The sequence below is a fragment of the Mytilus californianus genome, unplaced genomic scaffold (assembly GCF_021869535.1).
Source record: "Mytilus californianus isolate M0D057914Y unplaced genomic scaffold, xbMytCali1.0.p SCAF_11, whole genome shotgun sequence".
NCBI lineage: Eukaryota > Metazoa > Mollusca > Bivalvia > Mytilida > Mytilidae > Mytilus > Mytilus californianus.
This window is the reverse complement of record NW_026262593.1, coordinates 62373713-62398970: the sequence shown is the minus strand read 5'-3', so window position 1 is coordinate 62398970 and position 25258 is coordinate 62373713. Positions and strand designations below refer to the sequence as shown.

The window sequence follows — 25258 nt, the reverse complement described above, 5'->3', positions numbered from 1 at the left end:
CTGTTGAATTGAATATTAAAAGTAATCTATAGATAAAAAAGAATGCAAATGCTCAATGAAGCGATATAATGCTAGGTAAACGTGTTATTATAATGAAATGCGTTGAAAGCAAAGAAAATTTCTAAAATTGAAATAATTTAAGTGCAACTGTAATGGTTCAACTGAGAAATTAGGTCAAGTTGTAAATCTATATTTATATGTATTAGCGATAGTTATACACAAAGGGAGAATAACTCAATGTGTCTCACTTATGCACCATTAATCTGAATTTGAATGTTTTGAGATGACTTTGATCATAATCATTTATTTGTGTTTGATTAATTTATATGGGTAACTGAAAAAGGTAAGAGAAAATAAACAATATATTTTGTTCATTTCCAATATTTAAACAGTTTTTGAAAAGTTTTACGTTGATATTGAACATTCCTCACGTGTTCTTGTATTGGCATATATAGTAATGTTAATATATATAGAAGCATTCATATTTACATGCAAGACGGAACAATCAGATACAAGATACGAGCTAAAAAAAAAATCGGTAATATGAAAATGTTGATGTGTAATATTGCCAGTGGGACAATATTTTCGGCAAAGGTCCGAAGGTCAAGGATGAAAACAATTACATTGATGCATGTGGTGTTCAACAATGAGTAAAACCCTCGCCGTATTATACAAGAAATCGGCATAACAAAATATAAACAATGTATAAGGAATAACGACGCAGAATATAGGCAAATAACGATCAATAAAACCAATATGGCAGACATAATACATTATATCAAATACATAGCACAGTTCTGATCTAAATGAAATTAGACAAGTTATGTCGTCAACATTGAAGTCATTGAAGGGCTAAATCATGTAGATATAAAATAAATCCTAGAGAAAAAAAAAGTAACGAGGTTCTTGTTGTTATACATTTTAAACATATGTATTTCGCCTTTAGGTTAAATTGTAGAAGAATGATATCATAATGATGTCCATACTATTGATACTTCAGGTAAGCTTACTTATTTCCTGGTAATGAACATGATGAATCCATTTCATATCTTTATATACTAAATAAGCATAAAATCGAAAATTCCAATATAGGAAATAGATCTGATGATATCTTTTATAAAATAATACTTTTTCCTTTACCTTTAAAGCTTGTGATACTTAAGAAACAAATTAAAGTAATTAAATATTGATGCCATAAAAGCTGATACTAAATATTACAGTTATTTACTTTCACGGTACAACAATTAATCTGTCGATACCTATAGTTTGGCGTTGCACAAGGTCATGTTTTTCTCTGACTGTTAATGCTTTACACTAACTGATTAAAATTTTAGCCTTAGATACATGATTTTTTTAATTAGTTGAAATTGGCTTTGAACTAGCTGTCAGTAATTGCGAGTACTCTCAGATCTGTATTTGGTGCCTTTTTTTATTGTTGTGGGGATGTATAAAAACCAGTCCACGTCCAATCTGTGTTTTTGTTAGATGTAATTCTATTTGTATCCATCTGATGAGTTAAGCCTTTTTCAATTGATTTGTATAGTTTGTTCTTATATTGTACTGTCCCAGGTTAGGGGAGGATTGAGCGCTCACAAACATGTTTAACCCTGCCAAATTCTGTATGTGCCTGCCCCAAGTCAGGAGCCTGTAGTTCAGTGGTTGTCCATGGTTCATGTCTGTGATATTTGTTTTTCGGAAATTGTTTTGTTATACATTAGTTCGAGTTTTCTCAATTGAATTGTTTCATATTTTTCATGTGGGGACCTTCTATAGCCGACCATACGATATGGGTTTTTCTCATTGTGGAAGCGCTACGGTTGCCTATAATTGCTTACATCCACTTCATTTGAACTTTGGTGGACACTTGTCTCATTGGCAATCATGCCACTTCTCCTTATGTTTATATTGCTACAGTTATATTTGTATTTAATGTTTGTCTTCGATCAATCGGTTTATAAAATGAAATGTTGAATAGTGTTTTTGTCTTATCTTAACTCATCATACTATTTTGTTTTTTAAATATAGGTTTTGATAGGTGTGTTGTCATAAATTAATGAATCGAATAAAGTAAAATCATCGAATGCACTGTAGATTTTGTCTTACTTCTTTATACTTAATACGTGTAATGTATTTGACTCGGTCTTTTTGTTTCGAGGTTTACTATAAAAATGATCGCTATTCTATATTCTGGCATCCATCCATCTGATCTTCTATTATAAAGCTTATAATAGCGATCAAAAACTACAGCCTAATATTGTTTTCTATAAGTGATTCTCACATGAAAACCACTGTTTCTAATTTTACAACTTTCAAGCTTATATGTATGACTTAAACATCTACAAGGCAAATGGTCATTCGAGAATAAGTATAAAAAAGAAGATGTGGTATGATTGCCAATGAATAAACTCTCCACAAGAGACCAAATGACACATACATTAATAACTATAGGTCACCATACGGCCTTCAACAATCAGCAAAGCCAAGAAGACATACCTTGCATTACTTAAATCTTTTATTTTCTTTTCAAATATTAGACAGTTTAATTTGAACTCGTCTAAAATTGTTTCGATCAGGTTTTAGAGTAAGCTTCTAATAGTTCTACTGTAGTAAGCTTGTTTTAATATGAATACATATAGAGCATATTTCATATGGTCCCAGTGTAAACATGTAAAACAAACTGCGTCCCATTTGATATATGGCATATTTTTTTCAAATCTTGTTGTATTTACTAGAAAAGTAAAGCATCAAACACGTATGATAAAGTGCGAATAATCAAAAGAGGAGATAACATGTGTTGTGGTTAACATGTCAGATTTTAGTTAAAATGATTTCAATCTGATAGTGTTAAAGTACAATGATATACACAAATGCCGCTTATAAAAATTCTTACGGTTAATAACACAAGTTAAATTGTCTTCCCCGGGAACAATGGACCATAAGTTAAGAAATTTTCACCATGTATTTAGTATTCAATTTTAATTCTATTTTGATATATTCTTTTTACCATATTTTTACCTAATTTCTGTATACTATTTATACAGTTTCAATGGTTTAAGGGCGCCAAAAGGATGTACATGTGTTTATTATTGTGCAGGGACTAACTTTATGCGAGTGATGCATTTGTTACAAGTTTGAGCAATAGGAAGAAACTAAGAATATTTTCTACTTCGCTTGTCCTGTTTCTCAAGCTATGAATATTTTTTATCTATAAAATATCCAGTAACATTAAACCCAAATTGAAATATCTGATTGTAAAATGGCATTTACATTTGTACTGTAGACTATATTCATTCGCGTATAACCAAAATATCCATTGTTCAAGTTTTATTCAAATAGTCTATACATAACATTTTACAATTATACATTGTTATACACGAGGGTCAGGATGAGATATACAAAATAGAATTCAACAGATAAAATATAAAATATAAAGAATAGAGAAAATGGATATAAAGATAAGAATAGAGACTATGAGATGCACAAATATTGAGAGTTAAAAAAAATGAGCCAAACATTTTTTTATAGAAAAATGCAGTAAATATCAGAGAATACATAAATCAAGAACTTCCATCAATCCAGACACATATACATACTACTTACTGAAAATTTACAATTGAAAGCTGTTATATTGGATGTCAAATTATCGCTAACAAACAAGTCCTTCAATCTGCCTTTGCATTAATTTTTTCAGATATTTACGTTTTGCTATGGATATGACATGCAATGTCCAGATCAGGCTCAAAGGTCGACACGAGCAAATGCAATTTGTTTTGACCCTTTAAAATACTCCTGTTTGGATGACTCATCGAAACAGTATTATGAAAACAATAAGACTATAAGAGGCTATTCTGAGAACTGCACCAGATTTGACAAAGAAGGAGCAGGTTTGTAATTAAGATAAGAATTTTGTCACTTATATCTTTTTTCCTTACAAAAGTATATAAGTTTGTCACCATTGAAGTTTACTAATGCAATGGAGTGAACTTTATGATCACAATAAAAACAAATAAAACATAGAACAACTGGCAACTCTTATGTTTTAACAATGTTTTCCAGTATTTCAACTGAAAGAATCTAATACACTTAAAGCCTTTGTGCAATGCAAAGGATTTGCTTTTCCTGGATCATTGCCTGTGAATATTTTTTAACTAAAATTGATCTAGCGAAATGATTCTAAAGCGAAACATAAAATTCAAGTTATTGCATTTGCTAATATTGTCCGATTAGATGTCATAAATTGACTTAAGCTGAAAAAACTGCAAAAACCGTACAATTAAAGACCAGCGAAACATATAGAAGCCAATATCAAAGCATCTTTTTGAATAGTTCGACATTATATGAAGCCTCATCGACCTACTACTCAAAATGTTAGTGGAAAACTAATTATATCGTTAAATGAAATCGGCAAGATTTTTTCACATGTCATTTCAGGTAGAAAAATTGTTATTCGAGGACGTTTTGATGGTATTAAATGTGATAAAAATCGCTACCAACCGATTCCCTTCCTCACAAATATAAGTCATGAGTGTTTGTTTCGGAAATCTGAATGTGCGGAAGAAGGACAGATGGTAGTAAACGATTCTAGCACGACAAAGGATGTTTCATGCAGATGTGATTACACTGAAGGATATGGATTTTTAACTAGACCTGCGCATCCATGCTTTTGTATACCATCAAAAGAAGATTGTTCTTGTTATCTGAAGAAGTGCAACTACAATAAAAAACTTTCACCTGGTAAGTGAAAAACGGGTAAAATATCTTACATAAATTACATATTACATTTCTAAACGTAAATTAAAACCGACGCTTTTATATCGTGGGTGCTAACTCAGTATTCAGGTACTGATATATCATTTCAATAAGTGCAGAGCGAAAGGTGTTAATCTCGAATCAATCATTTACTACCTTTCCCTCGATTTCATTCAAGTATTTTCGTTGCATCTGATTTCATTAAGGTATTTTAGTTGCATCTGATTTCATCAAGATACTTTTGGGTGCATCTGATTTCATTAAGGTATTTTTGGGTGCATCTGATTTCATTAAGGTATTTTTGGGTGCATCTGATTTCATTAATGTATTTTAGTTCCATCTGATTTCATTAAGGTATTTTAATGGTTTTAATTGGCCAGTCCTTAGTCTTCTGTTAAGGAGTCTGGTACTTGTTTATTGTATCGATCTCTTGTCGTTGCGTTTTTATATATTATCTTGACTTACGGTTTGCTTTTTTGTTTGTCTGTCATAATATTATTGTACGTTTAAATATATTATGTACGATTGTAGATTACCATTGCACTAACGCTTCAAATAAAGAAAACAGGTTTAAATGTTCGAAAGTAAACAAGTGAGTCTTTTTACATGTTTTGTTTATTATCACAAATGTAGCACATGTAAGAATACCAAGCGCTGTTAAGTAAATGAACACATAACTTCATAATTTCTATATTTACCAACGGAGCATACAAAATAAAATAAAACAAGAAACATATCGAACTGCAAGGAAAATTCAAAACGGAAAGTCCTATATAAAATGGTAAAATCGAAAGCTCAAACACATCTAACGAATGGAAAACAACTGTCATATACCTGACTTGGTACAGGCATTTCCTTATGTAGAAAATTGTGGATTAAACCTGGTTTTATAGCAAGCTAGACCTCTCACTTGTATGACAGTCGTATTGAATTCCATTATATTGACAACTATGTATGAGCAAAACAAACAAACAAAAGGTATATTTTAAATCACGTCGTCATCAACCAACTAACTACTGAGCTGATGATACCCTTGGAACTAATAGTTCTCCCAGCAGCAGTATCTTTCCAGTGTTACAAAAATGAAAATAACAGTTTTCATGTTTCTGTAATACTTTTCTGATTTTGTTTACCTCCAACAGGAAGGCTATAAATTTTAAAGTCGAGCATGTGTAAGTACAAACACACTTTTAGAGTTTAATGACAAAAAGAGAACTAATAAAAGCCAAATCTATCTTAGATAAATTTTATCTGAGGAAATTGGAACCTTAGTTTTAAATAATTTCTAAATTAATAAACAGATAATTTAAGAAATATGAATACATTTCAACGAAATGAAATCAAGAAACACAATATACCTAAAAATAACTTGAGGTCAGTAGTTGTAACGTATTCGGGATAATCGTTCTCATTAAGTTATACTATAATAATATTCTAAATCATCAAGCAATATATCACATGCTGGCCTAATGTAGTTATTTTTTTTTTCATCCAACGTTGCTGTCTTAAATATCAAGTAACCTAGGTTTTGTAAAATTGGTATTAAACGGCTAATGAAAGATACCAGGCAAAAGACAAGTTAAGAACTACATTAGGTAGTGCTAAACCGGAAATTTTTGTGCATTGTTATATAAGCGGCCTTATTTAAGAATTGAATGCTTCTTTTTGTAAATTCATTGGGGTGTAGAAGCGTTGACCGAAGTACATTTGGTATGAAGCCCGGTCAACGCTTTTACAGCCCTACTAAAATATACATTCAATACTTATAATTACATTTTTTCGCTATGATCATGAAAACACGATTACTATAATTTTTTTTCTCTTTTATTTACCTGTGCTATTTATTGTAGAAACGTGTGTCATCATGTATGTTACAATTCATGAAATTCATTTTGAAATGAAGAATGACACAAGATTGCTGTTAGCCAATCAAACTAACGTATATTAATGAAACATACATCTAATGTAATTATAAGCAAATATATCTATTACTAACTAAATTGAAGCTATATTAAGATTCTAACCAATTGTCACTGACTGCCATTGACCAGCTGCAAAAAATAACCTTTCTTTTCCAACATATTTGCGACTGATACAAAACGCTTGATATATCTCTCATTAGCGACACGACGTGCGCCGCCCGTGGAGCAGGTTTTGTTTGCTCCTCCGGAAAACCTGCGATGAACTCTGTTGTTTTTTGTTTGCAGTGTTGGAAAAGAGTGATGTTTTTCTTTTCGTCGTTTTTCGTTGTTTTGATATTATTTTGTTTGTCTCTTCTTAGAGTAGTGATTTTTGTTTCGATCATTGGAATGTTGCGCTCTGACCATTGTGTAAAATAAGAGAAGGTTATTGGAACTTTATTATGGTATAAGCTGTTCTATTTCCTTTTTAGCTCATTCGGACCAAAGGGCCACATGAGCTCTTCTCATCACTTGGCGTCCGTCGTCCGTCGTCCGTCGTCCGTCGTTAACTTTTACAAAAATGTTCTCCTCTGAATCAACTGGGCCAAAGTTAACCAAACTTGGCTACAATCATCATTGGGGTATCTTGTTTAAAAAATGTGTTCGACGACCCGGCCCACCAACCAAGATTGCCACCATGGCTAAAAATAGAACATACGGGTAAAATGTAGGTTTTGGCTATTATCTCTGAAACTAAAGCACTAAGAGCAAATCTTGCACAGGATAAAATTGTTTATCAGGTCAATATCTATCTGCCCTGAAATTTTCAGACAAACCAGACAACCCGTTGTTTGGTTGTTGCCCCTGAATTGGTAATTTTAAGAAAATTTTGCAGTTTTTAGTTATTATCTTCAATATCATTATAGATAGAGATAAACTGTAAACAGCAATAATGTACAACAAAGTAAGATCTAAAAATAAGTCAACAGACCAAAATGGTCAATTGACCCCTTAAGGAGTTATTACCCTTTATAGTAATTTTTTAACAATTTTTCGTAAATTTTTGTAATCTTTTACAGAAATCTTCTCCTCTGTAACTACTGGACCAAATAGAATCAAACTTGGCCACAATCATCATTGAGGTATCTTATTTACAAAATGTGTCCGATGATCCCGACCGATGACCTAGATGGCTACCATGGCTAAAAATAGAACATAGGGATAAAATGCAGTTTATGGCTTATATATTTGAAACTAAAGCATTTGCAGCAAATCTGACAATTGGTAAAAATGTTCATCAGGTAAATTTCTATCTGCCCTGATATTTTCAGACGAATTAGACAACCCGTTGTTGGGTTGCTACCCCTGAATTGGCAATTTTAAGGAAATTTTGCAGTTTTTTGATAATTATCTTGAATATTATTATAGATAGAGATAAACTGAAAACAACAATAATGTTCAGCAAAGTAAGATCTACAAATAAGTTAATATAATCAAAATTGTCAATTGACCCCTTAAGGAGTTATTGCCTTGTACAGTCAATTTTTAAAAAATTTTCAAAAAATTTTGTAATGTTTTACAAAAATCTTCTCCTCTGAAACTACTGGGCCAAATAGAATCAAACTTGGTCACAATCATCATTAGGGCATATAGTTTGTACAATTTTTTTTGCGTTTTTGTCTTATATCTTAAAACTTATTATAGATAGAAATAAACTTAAATATTCAAAAATGATCAACAAGACAAGATCTACAATTAGACAAATGGAGGGAATTGTTCGAGGACTCCTTGTTGGAATTATTGCCCTTTAATGACGATTTTTACCATTTTTTTGCGTTTTGCTTTATATGATAAAAATTATAATAGATAGATAGAAATTTAAATAATCAAAAATGATAAGCAAGACAAGACCTACTAACAAGTCAGATTTTGCTGATATATATAGTAGACTGTTACTATTTATAGGAGTTATTGTCCTTACATTATGATTTTTTTTACCCTCTTTTGTGTTCGGAGCAAAAGCTAAATAAGAAAGAGAGAAACTAAACAAACTTCAATGATCAGCAATTTAAGATAAGAAAAAAACCAGATATCTTTGTCATTTATTCTATTCTCGTCTACAATGTTGGAGAGTGTCCTTTGTTGAATATGCATATTGACCAAGGTGAGCGACACAGCCTCTTTTTTATGATAGTTTATATACGTGTTTCCAAATGATCTGACTAGTATCAGGTATGATTCACTTGCCACATTTGCAAAGATAACTCTTAGAACCTATGACTTAAAGCGAAAGTAGTTTATCAATAACCACATCCATTTCATACTATTTTAATTCCCACAAATGCATATTTCTAGATTTTGAATTTTCATGGGAATAGATATATTTTGAAGAAAGATACAAATCCTTGGTTTTTGATGGGGTTTGTGTTGTGCAGTATATGGTTTTCTATGTAATGTTTAGTTGACTTGATTGTTTTTTGTCTTTTTCTTTTTTGTCATGGATTTTTCGGTTTCCTTCAACTTCCGATTTTGAATGTCCCATTTTCGGTATAGCAACTTGTAATTTCAATTTCATTTTTATTGTTATTCCTTATATTAGAAAATAGTTTAAACTTATATCCACGCTCATCTATGCTGATAATGAAATTTTTTATTAGAGGTAAAATTTGACATTGGGAGAAAATCAAGTAATTAAATTTGTACCAAAAACAGAAATGAAAAACTATTAAAACTAGAAAACTAACCTGATGTATGTATAAAAAAAAACCCAAAAACAAATATTGTACACAGCAACAAACGAGATCCACTGAAAAACAGGCTTGGGACAGACACAAGCAGATTGAAGCGGGATTAATCCAGCTTGCGGGCGCCCAACCCTACCTTAACATTTGTCATTGATGTTACAGCACAACATAAGAACAAACTATAAAAATCAGTTAAAGAGCTTAACTCATCAAAATAATTATGTGTATGTGATCGGTAAGAAAATCTGTCGACTGAATTTAGAAATAACGTTGGACATATGTTCGTTTGTGATAAAAAAAAAAAGAGATTGTCTCATGATTGTCTGTGAAAAAAAAACCAGGTTTATCTTTATGTTATCGTGTCTAAAAAATGAAAAAGTATATTTCACAAATAAAGGATAAGCTGTTGTACGTAATGAAAGATCTTTTAACATTTCATTAAATAATTCCAGAAGAGTGATTCCAGATATTGAGGTCAAACCACCAGTAAAAAATGTGTATCAGAACAATAGTTCAGAGTTAGGTATGGTATAATGGAAGTAGCAATGTTTTATAAAACATTATACTTTTAGGCAATGTTATTACATCATGACTCAATGCAAATTATAAACCATAACAAACTCAAATTTGACCAGGCGAAATAGAAATGATTTCGTTGCGATCAGTTGCAAGGTTAGGAGCAATGCATATGTAATTGGGTGATATTGATTATTTTGCAATGAAATATAATTTTTTATACAACAATCTGACGAAGAATGTTTGAAAAATGCAAATTGAAGTAAAAAAGGCGCAATTTTCAACTTTTTTGATAAACATTCTATAAGCATAAAAGTTATATATACAAATGTTGACTCTCGGATGCAGCTCGATGAGTTTTAGATGCTTTCAAAATTTCATCGAAATCATGAATACCGCTCAATAATATATATACTCGACAATTACTAAAATATTGCTATGTCATTTTAACAATAATATTTTGAATTGATGAATACTTTTTGCAGTCGTTAAAGAACAAAAAATGGGTTGATGACATTTTGTGAACAAGGGTATTGCATAATATGATCTACAATTGTAATCTTTTGTTGCAATGTGTGTCAATTAATGTGTTTTAGTGTGATAATTTGTGCACATTTTGTGATGAGAAACTAGGGCTGGATTAAACTCAGATATTTTCTGAGATTAAAAAAATACTTTAGATTTATCGTTCGCAGGAATTCTCCGTTAAGATTTTAATCATATCAATAAAAATTCTGCAGACTGTTTACTTTACCAACAATAAGCAATTGCGATAATATTGTATCAATAGAATACCAATAGGAATAGTAAAAGTTTTTAAAATTTGTTATAAATCGTGTCCTCGATTAGAACCCCTTAGTATGGTACCCTGTATAAAAACATTGCAGATGCCAGATTCCTTTCTAAATGTTAGTATTTGATTCATTTTTAGAATTCAGTATTTAATGCGAGTTTAATAAGATAAATATAGATTTCGGATACAGGATAAGGCGAACATATCAATTAAAAAGCAACCCAATTAAATTGATAACGAAATTACATTTAAAGACAATGCACAATCGTCCACACTAGACAGGTGATAAGGAATGCTTATAAAAACGACATGATTGCTTATGTTATACTTTTGCAAATTCCATCACTCATTCCTTATCAATACGATCATAGGGTAAAATATCACAATTAAGTATTCATATGAAAATTGTAGACGTCAAATATTATCTTTCAGTTGATAGTAGAACCGACGTGGTATATATCATTGTGTGCGGTGGTAAGTTTTTTTAATCATCAGTTCTCATATACAATGTCCAGATCTTTTGTTCAAATGCAACAAGAATTAATAGAAATATAAAGAACATATTTTGTTATAACATTATATCAAGAAAATTTGAATATCGCATGAAAATAGAAAACTAGCAATATTAAAACTGAGTCGGAGAATCGGAAAATGACACTTTTTTTAAATGACACTCTTTTAACGGCTTCAAATGAGACAACAATGTTCCATATAAATTGAGATATGATATTTGTACATTTTGCTTGCAGTTTCTCACAGTTCCTGCAGTTGGTCGCGGGAAAAATCTCATGAAGATATACATGTATCAAGCCTTGTAATTTAATATCTAAATAGTCATTAATGTCCATGTACCATTTTAAACAGACACAGTTATAAAAAAAATTTAAAAATTGAAATGAAATATTAAAGGTAATTGACATTGCAAAACATATAGCACATTTGGTTTCCATTAGAATGCCGATTGTTTGTTGAAAAACAGTCCTCTAAACGTAACACAATTGTCAATTAAGAATCCAATCTTGATTATAACGTTTCAGAGACGTTTTTACTTGAATCTGAGAGATGTTTTACAAACTACGATGTATCCCTCCCTAAGACAAGATACTTGTATCCACGTTGGCCATAATTTTTTAACAAAACAAAGCAGGACTACTTCTGTCAATTTGTCCTTTAGTGTGGAATGGGGGATACTTGTCTAAACGACAAAAAAAGTCAAATGTTTCAAAAATTAAGCTCTTACGAGAAGAAAGAGATTTCAATTATATATACTCTAACAGGTCTTTCAACCTGACAAATGGAGATCTCGTGTAATCCTTATTTCTTTTATGCTATTAGGTGTTCTGTAAGCAACAATCAAACAATATTATAACCATGGTTGTTTACATAGATACATAATATCTTTGGCCGTACGTTTATAGATATAAGAAGATGTGGTATGAGTGCCAATGAGACAACTCTCCATCAAAGTCACAATTTGTAAAAGTAAGCCATTATAGGTCAAAGTACGGCCTTCAACACGGAGCCTTGGCTCAAACCGAACAGCGAGCTATAAAGGGCCCCTAAAATGACTAGTGTAAAACCATTCAAACAGGAAAACCAACGGTCTAATCTATATAAAAACGAGAAACAAAATACACTTATGAACGACATCAACAAACGACAACCACTGAACATCAGGTTCCTGATTTATGACATGTGCAATCAAATGCAGCGGGTTTAAACGTTTTAATAGGCTCCAACCTCCACCGAACCTGAAACAATTATAGTGTAACATCACAATATAGAAAGACACACTATAAAATATCAATTGAAATGGCTTATCTTAATCAAAAACATTAACAAAAACAAGTGAACATACACTGAACGAATAAATTTGATCTATGACACAATGTAAATACAAAATTAATAAAACAAGGGGGTAAGATGCAAAACAATATAAGAAAGACAACCATAACCTCTTGGACAAAATGCCGCCAAAGAAATTAACTTACACAGGTAAATAAAAATAAGGTATACAGTCGAGTACGGAAATATATATTACAAAATAAATAATTTTGTTGTTCATAGTACGAGAACAGAAGTGAAAATTTATCGTCATACCAAACACTTATTGAAGGTGGAAAATATTAAAAATAGTGAGACGAGATATATAAAAAAGTAAACAGTAAATATAAAAAATGCATTACAAATAGTATCAACAGGTTAAATTAACATAAAAGTGCGATTTGATAGAACTCGAAGTTACTGAAAGCTAGTTAAAAGCCAAAAACAATTAATAATAAAAAATCATGCATCTGACACTCAAATCAACTAAAACACATCTCAGGGATTTAGTGTTTTAACGTCATGGACAGTTAAAGAAGACATGACTTGTGCAATGGCAAAATAAAAGTATCGACAGGCAGTAGGGTAGTTATGAGTTAACCTTTTATAACAAATAAGTATAATGCTATGTATAGATACAATAATATGTATAGAAAATGAACGTGGATGTGTATTTAAACATTCCAAGAAAACGGTTGAAAAGAATACAACTTTAGTTATGTTTTAATTTGCTGATGACAAAATCGATATTTGTGCCAATGTAAACTATATTCAAAGATCTAATTACAACATTGGTAAGATAACCTTTACTAAGTTTGTTTAAAGGTTCGATGAGTTTACACGGATCACAAAGTGATTTCCGCGCTTTTAGTACAATATTACCGTAAAATTTAGGATGTGAAATACCGTTTTTAATAATAAGTTTTCTACAGGTACAGCCAAATTTACTAATCAAATCTTTGTATCTAACGAAGCTTATTTGTCGTCCCCAGTCTGATTATATAGTGATCTCAAACAGATTCACCGCCAACAGGGCGACATAATGAGACAGCGGACAATTGATTAAGAATAAAAAAAACTGTATGCGTTTTGATAAAACTACAATTACGAAAGACCGAGAAAAACCATCTTGGTCATGAAATTAGTGTTTTTATGCTTTCAAAATTCTTACGATTGACATGATAGACGAAATAACAATCAAAATTCCAATTAATTAATAAATATGTTAAATACTTTATCCTTTAACGTTGAATCTGTATTATCTTATAAACCAATGATGTGTTCGATTTCAGTTTTTTTTAATATGGTGTTCATCGCTACAGTATGTCGAGGCATTTGGAAAGGTATGTTAAAAATTGAGATTTAATCGTTTGATCTTTTATTACGTGTTTGAAAGGAACTAATAATCAGTAGCCTATCAATATCCAAATGTCATAAATCGAGCAGAAAGACAAATAATAGGTACTTACACACCCTACGGGATTCGCATACACTAAAAGAAGAGCAGGACCGGGTGCGTCGACATGGTAAGCGTCTACTGCATGCATGCATCTCATGCTATGCGAATCCACACAGAGGGAAAATGATATCACCAAGAATCGGACAAAATTGATAACATTACTATAGATAAGACGGCTTCTATCCACACACACATGGAAATAATCTGCTGCTTTTCGAAAAAGGAATGGGAATATGTGATTCGATTTCCAATTAGTTGTTTTTCTATTCTTATGTTCTAGTGAAATTAAGGTCTTCAAGATACCCTTTATAATCTATGAATAATTGATTTTCATATGCATGCACTTTATTTTGAATTGATAAAGAAAAAAATGCAATAGTCAAAACTGAACTGAAAAATAAACTTATATAGTAATTTTATTGTATGTATTCTGTATATTTTCGCAAATTTTATTCGATAGAAAGTCGTTATCTTGATGAAGAAACAAAAGAAACATATTTAAAGGATATACGTTCTGGGGAGGAGCGACATCGACATATTCGAGTAGCTATTATAGGAGAGAAGGGTGTTGGAAAGACCTGTTTATTACGCAGATTACTAAAGCAAAGTATTGATGGTGTTCAAAGTACAGATGGAGTCAACATTGAAATTTCTAAATGTAAAATAAGATTGAGAGATGGGCAATGGGAATCATATAAAGGTATGACAATCTTAACAAAAAAAAAACAAGAAACACCGTAGATTTAGATTCAGCTAGGTTTTCTCAAAACGTTGAATAACATTTACAAATTGACAGCGGGTCATTGTGAAACCTAATTTTATGAAATAAAACAGCTGCAACTGTAATACACGATGTTTAAATCTAAAAAAAATTAATTCATGTGAAGAGGCAAAGCAATGTTAAACCGAGGATATTTCGTAGCTAAATAAGAGCAAGTGTGTTTACATGATCCCAACAAAAATTTGAGGTTAACACTACACTGATAATATATGATATTTTCCATTTTCTGTTTAACAGATACAATTTAAATGGTCACATAATGTTTAATCAGAGAACATCATCATTCTATGAAGTCGAACTTAAGAAAATGCTAACTTTTCCCCTGCCTCAAATAATATGAGTGTTACTATATATGTAAGCATATTCTGTCAAATCTGTGATTTGATTTACAGTAAACAATACTTCTATACTTATTCTATTGAACGGCAGCTAAAGTTGTACGTTGAATGATACTAACTACCTATATCGGATTTTCCAAACCTGTACATGTTGGTTAACTCACAATTACAGATCAGCTCGGTCTTGGTTGCTGATAATATTATTTATTTTAGGAACGATGTTAAGTATTGTTTTTGACAGGGCCTGCAATATTACTTTGTCTGTAATGTCAGTGATGGAAATTGGCTATTCAGTTGGAGGACTGGTTGTTTTTCGTTTCATTTAATTTCAAACATGGAGTTTGTGTCATTCCTCGATATCTATATTCTTTTTAATTTGTACAAAATTGTTAAGTTCAATACGATTGTTATCAACATGATCAACGTAGGAAGTGTTTTTCTTATGCACTTTTAATCTGTGTTTTTATTTCACATTCGAACGTTTATATATTAAAGCTAGAAATCGAAAGCAATCTTGATCATAGACAATATTTTTTTTCATGATATTTCGTATACAGATGTCAATTTTATCGGTTTTTACAAATATCTAGAATGTGATTTTGTATTGTGTACTGTAGTTTGGTCTTTTTTTCTTTTTTAGCCATGGCGTTGTCAGTTTATTTTCGACTTATGAGTTTGAATGTATGTCCCTCTGGTATTTTTTGCTTCTCTTTTAAGAAACATACTTTTAAGTTTTTACAAATATCTAGTATGCTATTTTGTGTATGAACTATAGTTTGTTGGTCTTTTTCTGTTTAAGTCATGGCGTTGTCAGTTTATGTTCGACTAATGAGTCTGAATGTCCCTCTGGTATCTATCACCTCTCTTTAAAGAAACGTGCATTTCAGGATTTCACGGTTTTAGCACACTGAAGACATTGATTTTTACATTTTTGTCCTACAAGGGTACGTGAAATTATATTAAAAAAAATAGGAAGCAGTATCCATGGCATGGTAATACACGATTTATACTTAACAAAAAAAAAGACTTTTAGATAATTATAACATGCCCTTTTCCATATTGGCCCTGGTACCATCTCAAGACTCCCATATCAGTACAATGCTTTAGCCGAGGACCGATTTGGATCGAGGGTTGTATTTACATAACATATCTAAGTTCTACAGGAAAAAGAGAAAAGCGTTCAATTATAACTATTTTAAAAATTAACCACAGTAGGTAAAATCTAAAAAGATTCATCACATTTTCCATCAATTTTTAATATTTGCTGTATACAAATTTATTTGAAACATTTCCCTTTTACATAACTTGGGCTAAATCAATAATATTTGGTTTGACGTTGTTACTAGTGGCCATTGTAGCATAATTCTCCTAATTATTAATATAAACACCGTCATTGTTCGCCATTATCGTTAAGGACGCAATGACATCACGTCATTTCGGAATCGGGGCACAATAACCAATAACCACTTTTTTGGCAGCGGGCAAAAATATGAGTAGGACAGTTGTGCGGTAATTACATATGCAAAACCCAATTTTTTCGTAACAAATATGTGATAAATGGTAGTTTTGCAAATCAATCAGAGAATGACGTAAATGAAAATTGTACTAACATTGCTTATCTGATTCATAAGATAAGAGCTATTTTAACTATTATTTCTGCAAAATACAAGAAAAGCATACAAAGCTTTCTTGCCAATGCAGTCAATATATACATTATTCAAATTGATTCTTTTAATTTTTACTTTATTATTTCTATTCTACAAAAGCAAAGGAACACGAATTAGTTCGTGCAGATAGATTAAAAAGAGCCCTCGCAAAACTAAAAGGCATAGAGCAAAATCTTCCAACCAACGTGAGTGATTCTGATGCAGATGGGAATGAATCCGACAACCGATCTGATTCATCAATTAGTGGAGAACGACTGAGTAACCGCACAGTTGTCTCATCTGATCAAGAGACAGGAGAAATTGTTTCAGAAACACACCTTTCTACCAGTGAAGATGTAGGGCATAGCCCTATCTCTGTGTCCATAAAAAATGACAATGGACTTCGAAAGTCAGTGAGTTTTGCTGAGCAGCAGACCGGTACCAAGATACAAATCAGAAAGAAAATTGACATGGGCAAAGTGGTGACAGGCAAACAACGTCTATTAAACCAAATACACAAACAGATGATTTCAAATGATGATAAAGTGGAGTATGTTGACTGTGATTTATGGGATTTTGCTGGAGAAAGGGAATACTACGCAACGCATCAAGCTTTTATATCAAGCAGTTGTATTTTCCTCCTTGTTTCAGATATTTCAAAAGATGTTATGGCCTTTAAAAATGACTCATGTTCAAAAAGCGGTTTTGACAGCATTGGAGGTAACAACAATGTTAAAGTTCAATTGGTCTTTTAGTTTGGATTGGGAAATACTTTTGTAAAGGTGAAAAATCAAAGATTTTAATTCTATTGCAAAAGTAAAAATAATTATTATGTGACCTTGCGAATTAAACTTATCCCCGGGTTTGTACTTGCATATTAGCAACAACAATACGAGTGCCACATGTAGAGCAAGATATGTTAACCCTTCTGGAGGACATGAGATCACCCCTAGATTGTGCTGGGGTTCGTGTTGACTTCTATGATGTGGATTGTAAACTTTTGTTATTTAAAAGTGTCATTTGCGTTCTTATCAAGTTTTTAACTCATGAGTTTGATTATTTTATTGATATCTTTCGCCGCTCTTTTACTCATTGTCGGCTCACAATTTTGTATTTGTAATGTTATTCAATATGAACATATTTGTTAATATAAAAGATCATCGGTACATGTTATTTTCAAACGATGCTCATTTTATGGTGTTTGATGCAAACACAATTTGTCATAAAAACCTGAATGCAGCAATGAAGTTTGATAAATGTTACTGCCAAGATACAAACGTTTGGCTCCATCGCAATTTTAACAACGTCTTACCTATTTATTTTTAATGCAGAATACATCGACTTTTGGATAAACAACGTTCACTGCTTTGCAAAACCTACTGTTGGAGATACAACAAAGTTACAACCACCAATTATAATCGTTGGTACAGGCACAGACAAAATTGAGGTGATGTTTAAACACGTACAAGCATTTAATGGCATAGGTTTCTCATGTTTGATGGATTACTTTGATTCGAAATTTAAGTTAATTGTCAGTGTGATAAAAACTATATAAACTTTGTATACAAAATTCGATGATCAGCTTAGTTTTTGTCGAGCCTTCGACTTTTGTCGAAAAAGCGAGACATAGCGATCCTACATTCCGTCGTCTTCGGCGGCGGCGGCGGCGGCGTCCACAAATATTCACTCTGTGGTTTAAGTTTTTGAAATTTTAATAACTTTCTTAAACTATCCTTGAGTTCTACCAAACTTGGACTGAAGCTAATTTATGATCTTAAGATAGTATCCAGAAGTAAATTTTGTAAAATGAAATTCATTTTTTCCTTATTTTACTTATAAATGGACTTCTGCATAATTTTGAAGATAAGTAGAGACTATCATAATACCGCGGGAATTATACAGTACTTATACGCGTTAGTGCTGTCTTTATGCAACGTCATATCCGAATACATTTGGCGGGAAGAGGCTAGCGAGGGTTAAAAAGGAATTTCCAAAATGGAAAATACCAAGGCATAGAGGGGAATTTGAGGCAAATTCACCGGCAGAGGTGAAAAACATGCAAATTCGTTTGAAATGAGAAAAAAGGTTAGAATATGCGAAAAATACACTGGCTACCAACCAAATCAAAATCAAACATTCTTATATAAGGTGTAATTAACGGTAAATTTACAATATTCGATGATCAGCTTAGTTTTTGTCGAGCCTTCGACTTTTGTCGAAAAAGCGAGTCTGCCAAAATAAAAAAATTACGGTGAAATTGCACTCTGCGAAATAAAAAAAAATCATTCAAATTAAAAATGTATTTACATTTCAGAATATCTAACATAAGTTCAGAAGTATTGCAGAAATACAATGATCACAATAAATCTATTTAAACAAAAGAGAGGGAGGATATGATAAAGCCACAGTTATCAAAATAAATGTGTACATCAAATCCACCATGCCTCAACATTTACTTGTCTATAAGACAATAATTATGGATTATCGTTTGTAATCTCAACGAGATTGAATTTCTCGCTTGAGCCGGTACAGCGAAAGTGAGAAAAACAATTGAGTTGAGATGACCAATGATAATCTGTTTTTTCGCTATTTTACCTATGACGACGTTGTTTATTTCGTTTACAACGGCATGTGCGCCCTGAGTTTCTAACGATAACTTTTCATATCCCTCCACGGTGCTGAGAAAGGAAATTCACATTCAGCAAGATCAAAGGAAAACTTGTTAAATAGCGATAATCTACATCAACATCAACATTTTTTCTTTTTTGTTTATTACATATTTACATCTGCACTTTAATGTTTTGAATTCAGCGTAAAACTACAGCTACTCCATAGACTCATATTGAGGTATAGTGTTTACACACATTTGCAGCCTAGGTAAATGTAAAAGTTTGTTTACGGTAATGGAAAAATTAAAACAACGCTATTTTTACTTCCATTTTTTTTCCAATACAAATACAGTATATGAAATGTCTTAAAAGTGAGAGACTTTTTGTCTTTAAGCGAAATGCATTTTATTTGTAAACGTTTTCATCTGAAAATACTCCGTTTTAAAAAGCTGACTTTATACAACAATTTTGAGAATGCATCATCGACACATGTATTTCCATTTGCATACAAACGCTTGTTCCTTTGGTCTTTGGCAAAGAGTTGTCTCATTGACAATCATATCACATCTTCTAACTTTATAAACTAATATAAAGATTAAGAATAAACGCTTCATCAATATCAATAAGGCTTACATGTACATGATCAACGTTAGTATACCATTTTTGTTAACACTTTGGTTAATAAACAACCACATATTCATTTTCTTTTTGTTCAAACATTTTGACAACAATCATATTTTTAAAGAACTGAGCAATTTGTATTCATTGTGGAACACAATAGTTATAATTTTAAAGATAAATTCAAAATAACCAAGTAAATTGTAGATTACAACAAAACAGATATAATATTATTCATCAAAAGTGAAAAGCTGACTTTTTACAGAAAACAATGGAAGGACTTGTAGAAAATGTATATAATTTCTTAATTCCTTTGACAGTATTTGTCCGCTATGCAACTAAATATATGTAAACACTAGTGATGTCAACGGTTAACCGGTTAACCGTCGGAAGGACCGAATATCGAATACCAAAAACGCTAACCGGTTAACCGGACTTTTTTTAAAAAGTTAAATAGATTTGATATAAAAGTGTATTAAAATCAATAAATACTTTTGTTCTATATAAACCATATCGTCGTGGTAATTAATTTGACCGATCAATTTCCAGTCTATTGATTGCTATTGTTAATCCAAACATACAACTAATTAGAACTTAGACAACATGTCTATAGCTCGGGGCAAGATCTTAAGTAAACATAATTAATATACATTTTTTTTTAACATTAACTTAAAATCAGTGATCCGAATAAAGTTTACAATTTACTTCATTATTTTTATTTTTGATCTAATATTGCGTAGACCTAAAATTAAAATCAACGTAAATTTAATTAATCATGTATACTTGATGGTACGAATATCAGGCTTAATCCTGTCAAATTAAAACATTCCACATTATTTTCTGAGACATCAAGAGAAAATAAAAGAATCGTCGGTTTCCGACATATTCAATTCGACGATGATCAAGAAGGTTTTTTTATTTTTTAATCTGAAGTTATTACAAACGCCTTAGTAGATACGGTGTATTGGATTATTAAAAGTCAAACTTCGCAAGGAATCCTCACAAACAAGCCTCATGATGTCAAAGGACAAACTTCAATTTATCGTATTATAAAAATGTACATTTGTAGGGTACTATAGATAAGACCTTCGAACATCAACTTAAACTACAGTTAACCGGTTAATCAGTCGAATGATTAACCGAGTCACCGGTTAGGCAAAACTGTACGATTTGACAACACAAGTAAATACATAAACAAAACGGACCACATATCATTGCAATGGACGAATCATAAAAGAGGATCATAAGTTTTAAATCAATAATACCGATATGCTAAGGAAAACATCGATGTGAATATGAGGGTAATTTATGTATCAAAATCACGTGATGTGTTAAATATTTGGATTAGCCAAACATACAATGCACTGTACTTAAATATATAAGAGATTTTGTTGTGTTTGTGTTTGTGTTTTTAATTTCTTTTTACTTTTGTAGCAAGAATTGTTGGAAATAAAGAAAGAAGAGTTTAAAACAAAAATCAATAATCATTTAAAGAATCAGGAAAAAAGAAAACATATTATGGCATTTTACTTTCTGTCGAATTTAAATTCAAGCGATGATAAAGTTGATGAACTGAGGACCAAAATCTTCAGGGAAGCCAAAAAATGTACTACATGGGAAAATCCGATTCCATTAGAGTGGACTTTTTTAGAGAATGCAATAGAACACTTACGTCAGAACGAAAGTATCTTAGATTTTGCGGATATCATCTATTTGGCATCGATAGTTTCAATTAATGAGAAAGAAACTGTGGTTAGTTTTCTAAAGTATCAACATGAAATAGGAGCACTTATTTTCTTTGAAAATATTTCCGACTACATCATCATTCAACCTAAATGGCTTGCTGATGCCTGTAGATGTTTTGTTACTGATAAAGTTGATGATGACATAGAGACCTCTGACGATTGGAGAGAATTAAAAGCAACGGGAAAAGTTAGCCCTGACCTGATGTCTAAACTTTTGAAAAAGGTTCCTGAACTAAAATCAAGGAAAAAGAGGCAATATCTACTACGCATTATGGTAAATTTTGATATAATAATTCAACCAAATATCACAACTGAAAATATAGATCATCGAAGTACAATACCATATTATATACCTTGTATGATTACGAAAAAGACATCAATCCAAGATGTTCGGATCGAATATGGTTTACAGGCGTTATCTCCATGGGTTTTATTTGAATTCGAATTTCTCCCACTCGCTTGCTTTAATCACATTTTCTTCGACTTTGTTAGAAAATACACGGTGTGCACAAATAAACAATCTAATAATGTTGCTTTCTATCGTGGAATGGGAGTATTCTGTCTGGACGAATCCAGGAAGAATGGAAATTTAATGCTCTGTTTCTCAGCAAATACAATAGCAGTTCAGCTATGCAATGTGAGCCATGACATTGGAAATATCTGTTTTCAAATTCTGAACGACCTTGAAAAAAAAGTATCAATTTTAAAACATCAAGGTAAATTACTTAATCTGAAATATACAATTAAGTTTAAGTGTAAAAATGGAGATCCCCATGATAAGAATGGCAGAGTTACAAAGGAAGATGTAGAAAGTTCTGGCGACAACAAATACCCTTGTTTAGAACATGACAAAGATCATTCTACAGAGGGACTGAAGATGACATGGTTTAAAGATAAGCTTACAGTAAGTTTGAATATCAAGAAAAGACAGGAATATGACAGTTGTTTATCCATTCGTTACATGTGTTAGAGCTTTTAATTTTGCCATTTGATTAAGTACTTCCCATTTTATAATTTTTCTTGAAAAGTTCGGTATTTTGGCTATTTTACTTTTTTCAGACAATTCATCATTACAAGAAACATTATGGAAATGTTAAAGTCCTAGTACAGTTTAAAATAATAAACAAATGTCTATCGTCAACACACTAGCGATTAATTGTCCCTAGTCTGCATAAACTGTGCAAAAATAACAAGAATTACAAACACAAAATCAATTGACATTTTTATTACATGTTGCATCAATGTGACTTTGATTTATGCAAACACAATATAAAATACAAGATAAGCGAATCTAGTTGATATAGTTTTTGACATCTTGTTTGAAAATGCATCTCCGAATTCACATTTGTTTTTTGTTTGAATTAATCTTGGAGTTAAGCATATTTATTTAACTTTTGCAGTGCCAAGACCAAAACATTAACCCGTCCACTTCGGCAGGTAATTGTATATTGTGGCAAGATTGAATATAAGTGTATTCGAATATATTACATTTACAACGCAAACTAACCAACTTATTGAATATCTTGAAGGCAAGTCGTCACCGACAAACTAAATCACAAAAAAAGACAAAAAAAAACTAATGTTAAATATACAAAAGTCTTTTAATGTTATCATTCTTCAATGATATACAATGTATAACATTATGAATCTATTTAGCATAACCTAATAATTGTATTAATTTAACTTGCTACCGATGAATTTCATTGATACCATTTAAGGATGTGAATTCAATAATAATAGCTATCTGAAATTTTAAGCAGGTCTTGTATGAAGCAAACTACATTTTTATATATAACAATAAAAGTCAACTGACCGAAATCTCTGTATTACTGAAAAATTATTACACTGGGGTTTCTCGGTATCACAACTGATTTGTCAAAACTTACTAAAAATCATCATCGGTACAAGGATATCATTCGTAAATGTAAATCAATATACAGACATCTTATACGTTCAGGTTTTCACATCCCTTCTTTTATGGTATTATTCATTTTTTTGTTTAGAGGCCATCTGAGGCTCGACTTCGGGTGTGGGATTTTCTCGCTGCTTTGAAGACAAATTGAGAGCATTGGACTGTTTTCTACTCTTTGGCACGGCAGTTGTCTCTTTGAAAAGTTCCCCGTTTCGTTTCTCAATTATATTTTAAAAATTAACCGAGAAATTTTGTTTTTGTTTTCTTTCAGTAGATGAAGTCATTCAGTACGAAGAAAAATCTAGTTTCAAGCTGAAACAGGAAAGAATATATGACATCCAAACTAATAGCAATGGGCTTCTTATAATCGCCGACGGAAAACAGAATCAGATTTTGACTTGTACGTTATCTGGTGGAAATCAGAAGAAAATAAAATTACCTGGAGAACCAGATAGCTTTGCAATAATTGACAACGAAAATATTGCTGTGACTTTACCATATGAAGAAGACATTGTGTTCATAGATATTAGTAAGGGAGTCATAGTTAAAACAATACACATGGGACTATGTTGCACTGCTATTGCATACTTCAACAGCAAGTTTATTGTTTGCGTCGACAACACAATAAAGATATTAGACGTTGATTGTAAAGTTCAATCAACCAAACCATTGGGAGGATTCACGACAGACGGATTCAGTGTAGGAAAAAACGAAAACATCTATTGTACAGACTATAATAAGTTGATATGCATGGACATTCATGCAAATATTCTTTTCATATTTACTGGTGTAAACACTAGGCGACCTAGAGGGGTGACAACAGATGATGAAGGATATATTCTGGTAGCGTACGACCATTCTCACAATGTACACAGAGTCAGTCCAGATGGTTCAAGGAGTCAGGAAATTATACGGAAGCTACCAAAAATTGATTGGTCTCCTTTCATATGTTTCGACAGTGTGACGAAGTCAATAATAATTGGTCGTAAAGACAAGGTCATTGTTTTTACTAGATCGACTCGACTTTTTTCTATTTATCAATAAATTATGTTAAATGTAAATTAAACCTATTTCAGATCCCATTGTTCTCTGCACTATTTTTAATCACACTTTATGCATCTGTACAGTCAAGCATTCGCAACTAATGAAATATCTGCCTCCAAATGGTCAAAACATGAGGATTTCAGAAAAAGTCTTCATAATAGTATGTTTATCAGATATCGTCGATATTGACAAATTAAACAATTTAACTGTGTTTTTCGGCCATGTATTATTATTTCTATTAATACTAGCTAGTTCAGCGGCTGTATACGGAGTATATATCTCATAGTTGATACAATATTTTAGGGGATGTATTTCCGATCATGAACTCCTTGATAGAGTGTTGCTGCTCACAAGGAAGCTTATTAAACCAAGAGTTCAAAGTGGTGAAGTTAAAATATTCTCCTTGTTAATTTTACGGACGCCATCACGAGTTGATTAACCGTTATGGAATATCCGTTTCACAGATGATAGGGGATATGTTCCAAATGTCTTAACTTCAATTCAGTCCCCTTTTCCCCGAACGTGACCTACCAAACTAGACTTATTACCGGGTTTTTACTATCATGAGCAACATGACGG

The 25258-nt window shown here is 31.7% G+C and overlaps 1 protein-coding gene across 4 annotated transcripts; it reads left to right on the top strand.

Moving 5' to 3' along the window:
• Window positions 1-217: 217 nt before the first annotated feature.
• Window positions 218-24890, top strand: LOC127720474 (uncharacterized). Of its 4 annotated transcripts, none has more exons than XM_052227057.1 (14): window positions 218-343; window positions 947-1000; window positions 3692-3884; window positions 4432-4734; window positions 5281-5341; window positions 9847-9917; window positions 11136-11177; window positions 13820-13870; window positions 14447-14686; window positions 16872-17471; window positions 18083-18198; window positions 21413-22627; window positions 23124-23160; window positions 23910-24890. In XM_052227057.1, the coding sequence occupies exons 2-14, from the start codon at window positions 974-976 to the stop codon at window positions 24677-24679; spliced, it is 3726 nt and encodes a 1241-aa protein (XP_052083017.1). In that variant the 5' UTR covers window positions 218-343; window positions 947-973; the 3' UTR covers window positions 24680-24890. The 4 variants fall into 4 exon arrangements, with proteins under 4 accessions (XP_052083017.1, XP_052083016.1, XP_052083019.1 ...); XM_052227056.1 differs by having other exon boundaries at window positions 23907-24890; XM_052227059.1 differs by lacking the exons at window positions 18083-18198; window positions 23124-23160; window positions 23910-24890 and having other exon boundaries at window positions 21413-21535.
• Window positions 24891-25258: the final 368 nt, after the last annotated feature.

What these genes read in the sequence shown, in the direction of transcription:
- LOC127720474 (XM_052227056.1), top strand. Translation starts at nt 974, where the DNA reads ATGATGTCCATACTATTGATACTTCAG. An exon ending in AAATGTTCGAAAGTAAACAA is followed by an intron (nt 5,342 to 9,846) that starts GTGAGTCTTTTT and finishes AAATAATTCCAG; the next exon opens with AAGAGTGATTCCAGATATTG. An exon ending in ATATATCATTGTGTGCGGTG is followed by an intron (nt 11,178 to 13,819) that starts GTAAGTTTTTTT and finishes GTTCGATTTCAG; the next exon opens with TTTTTTTTAATATGGTGTTC.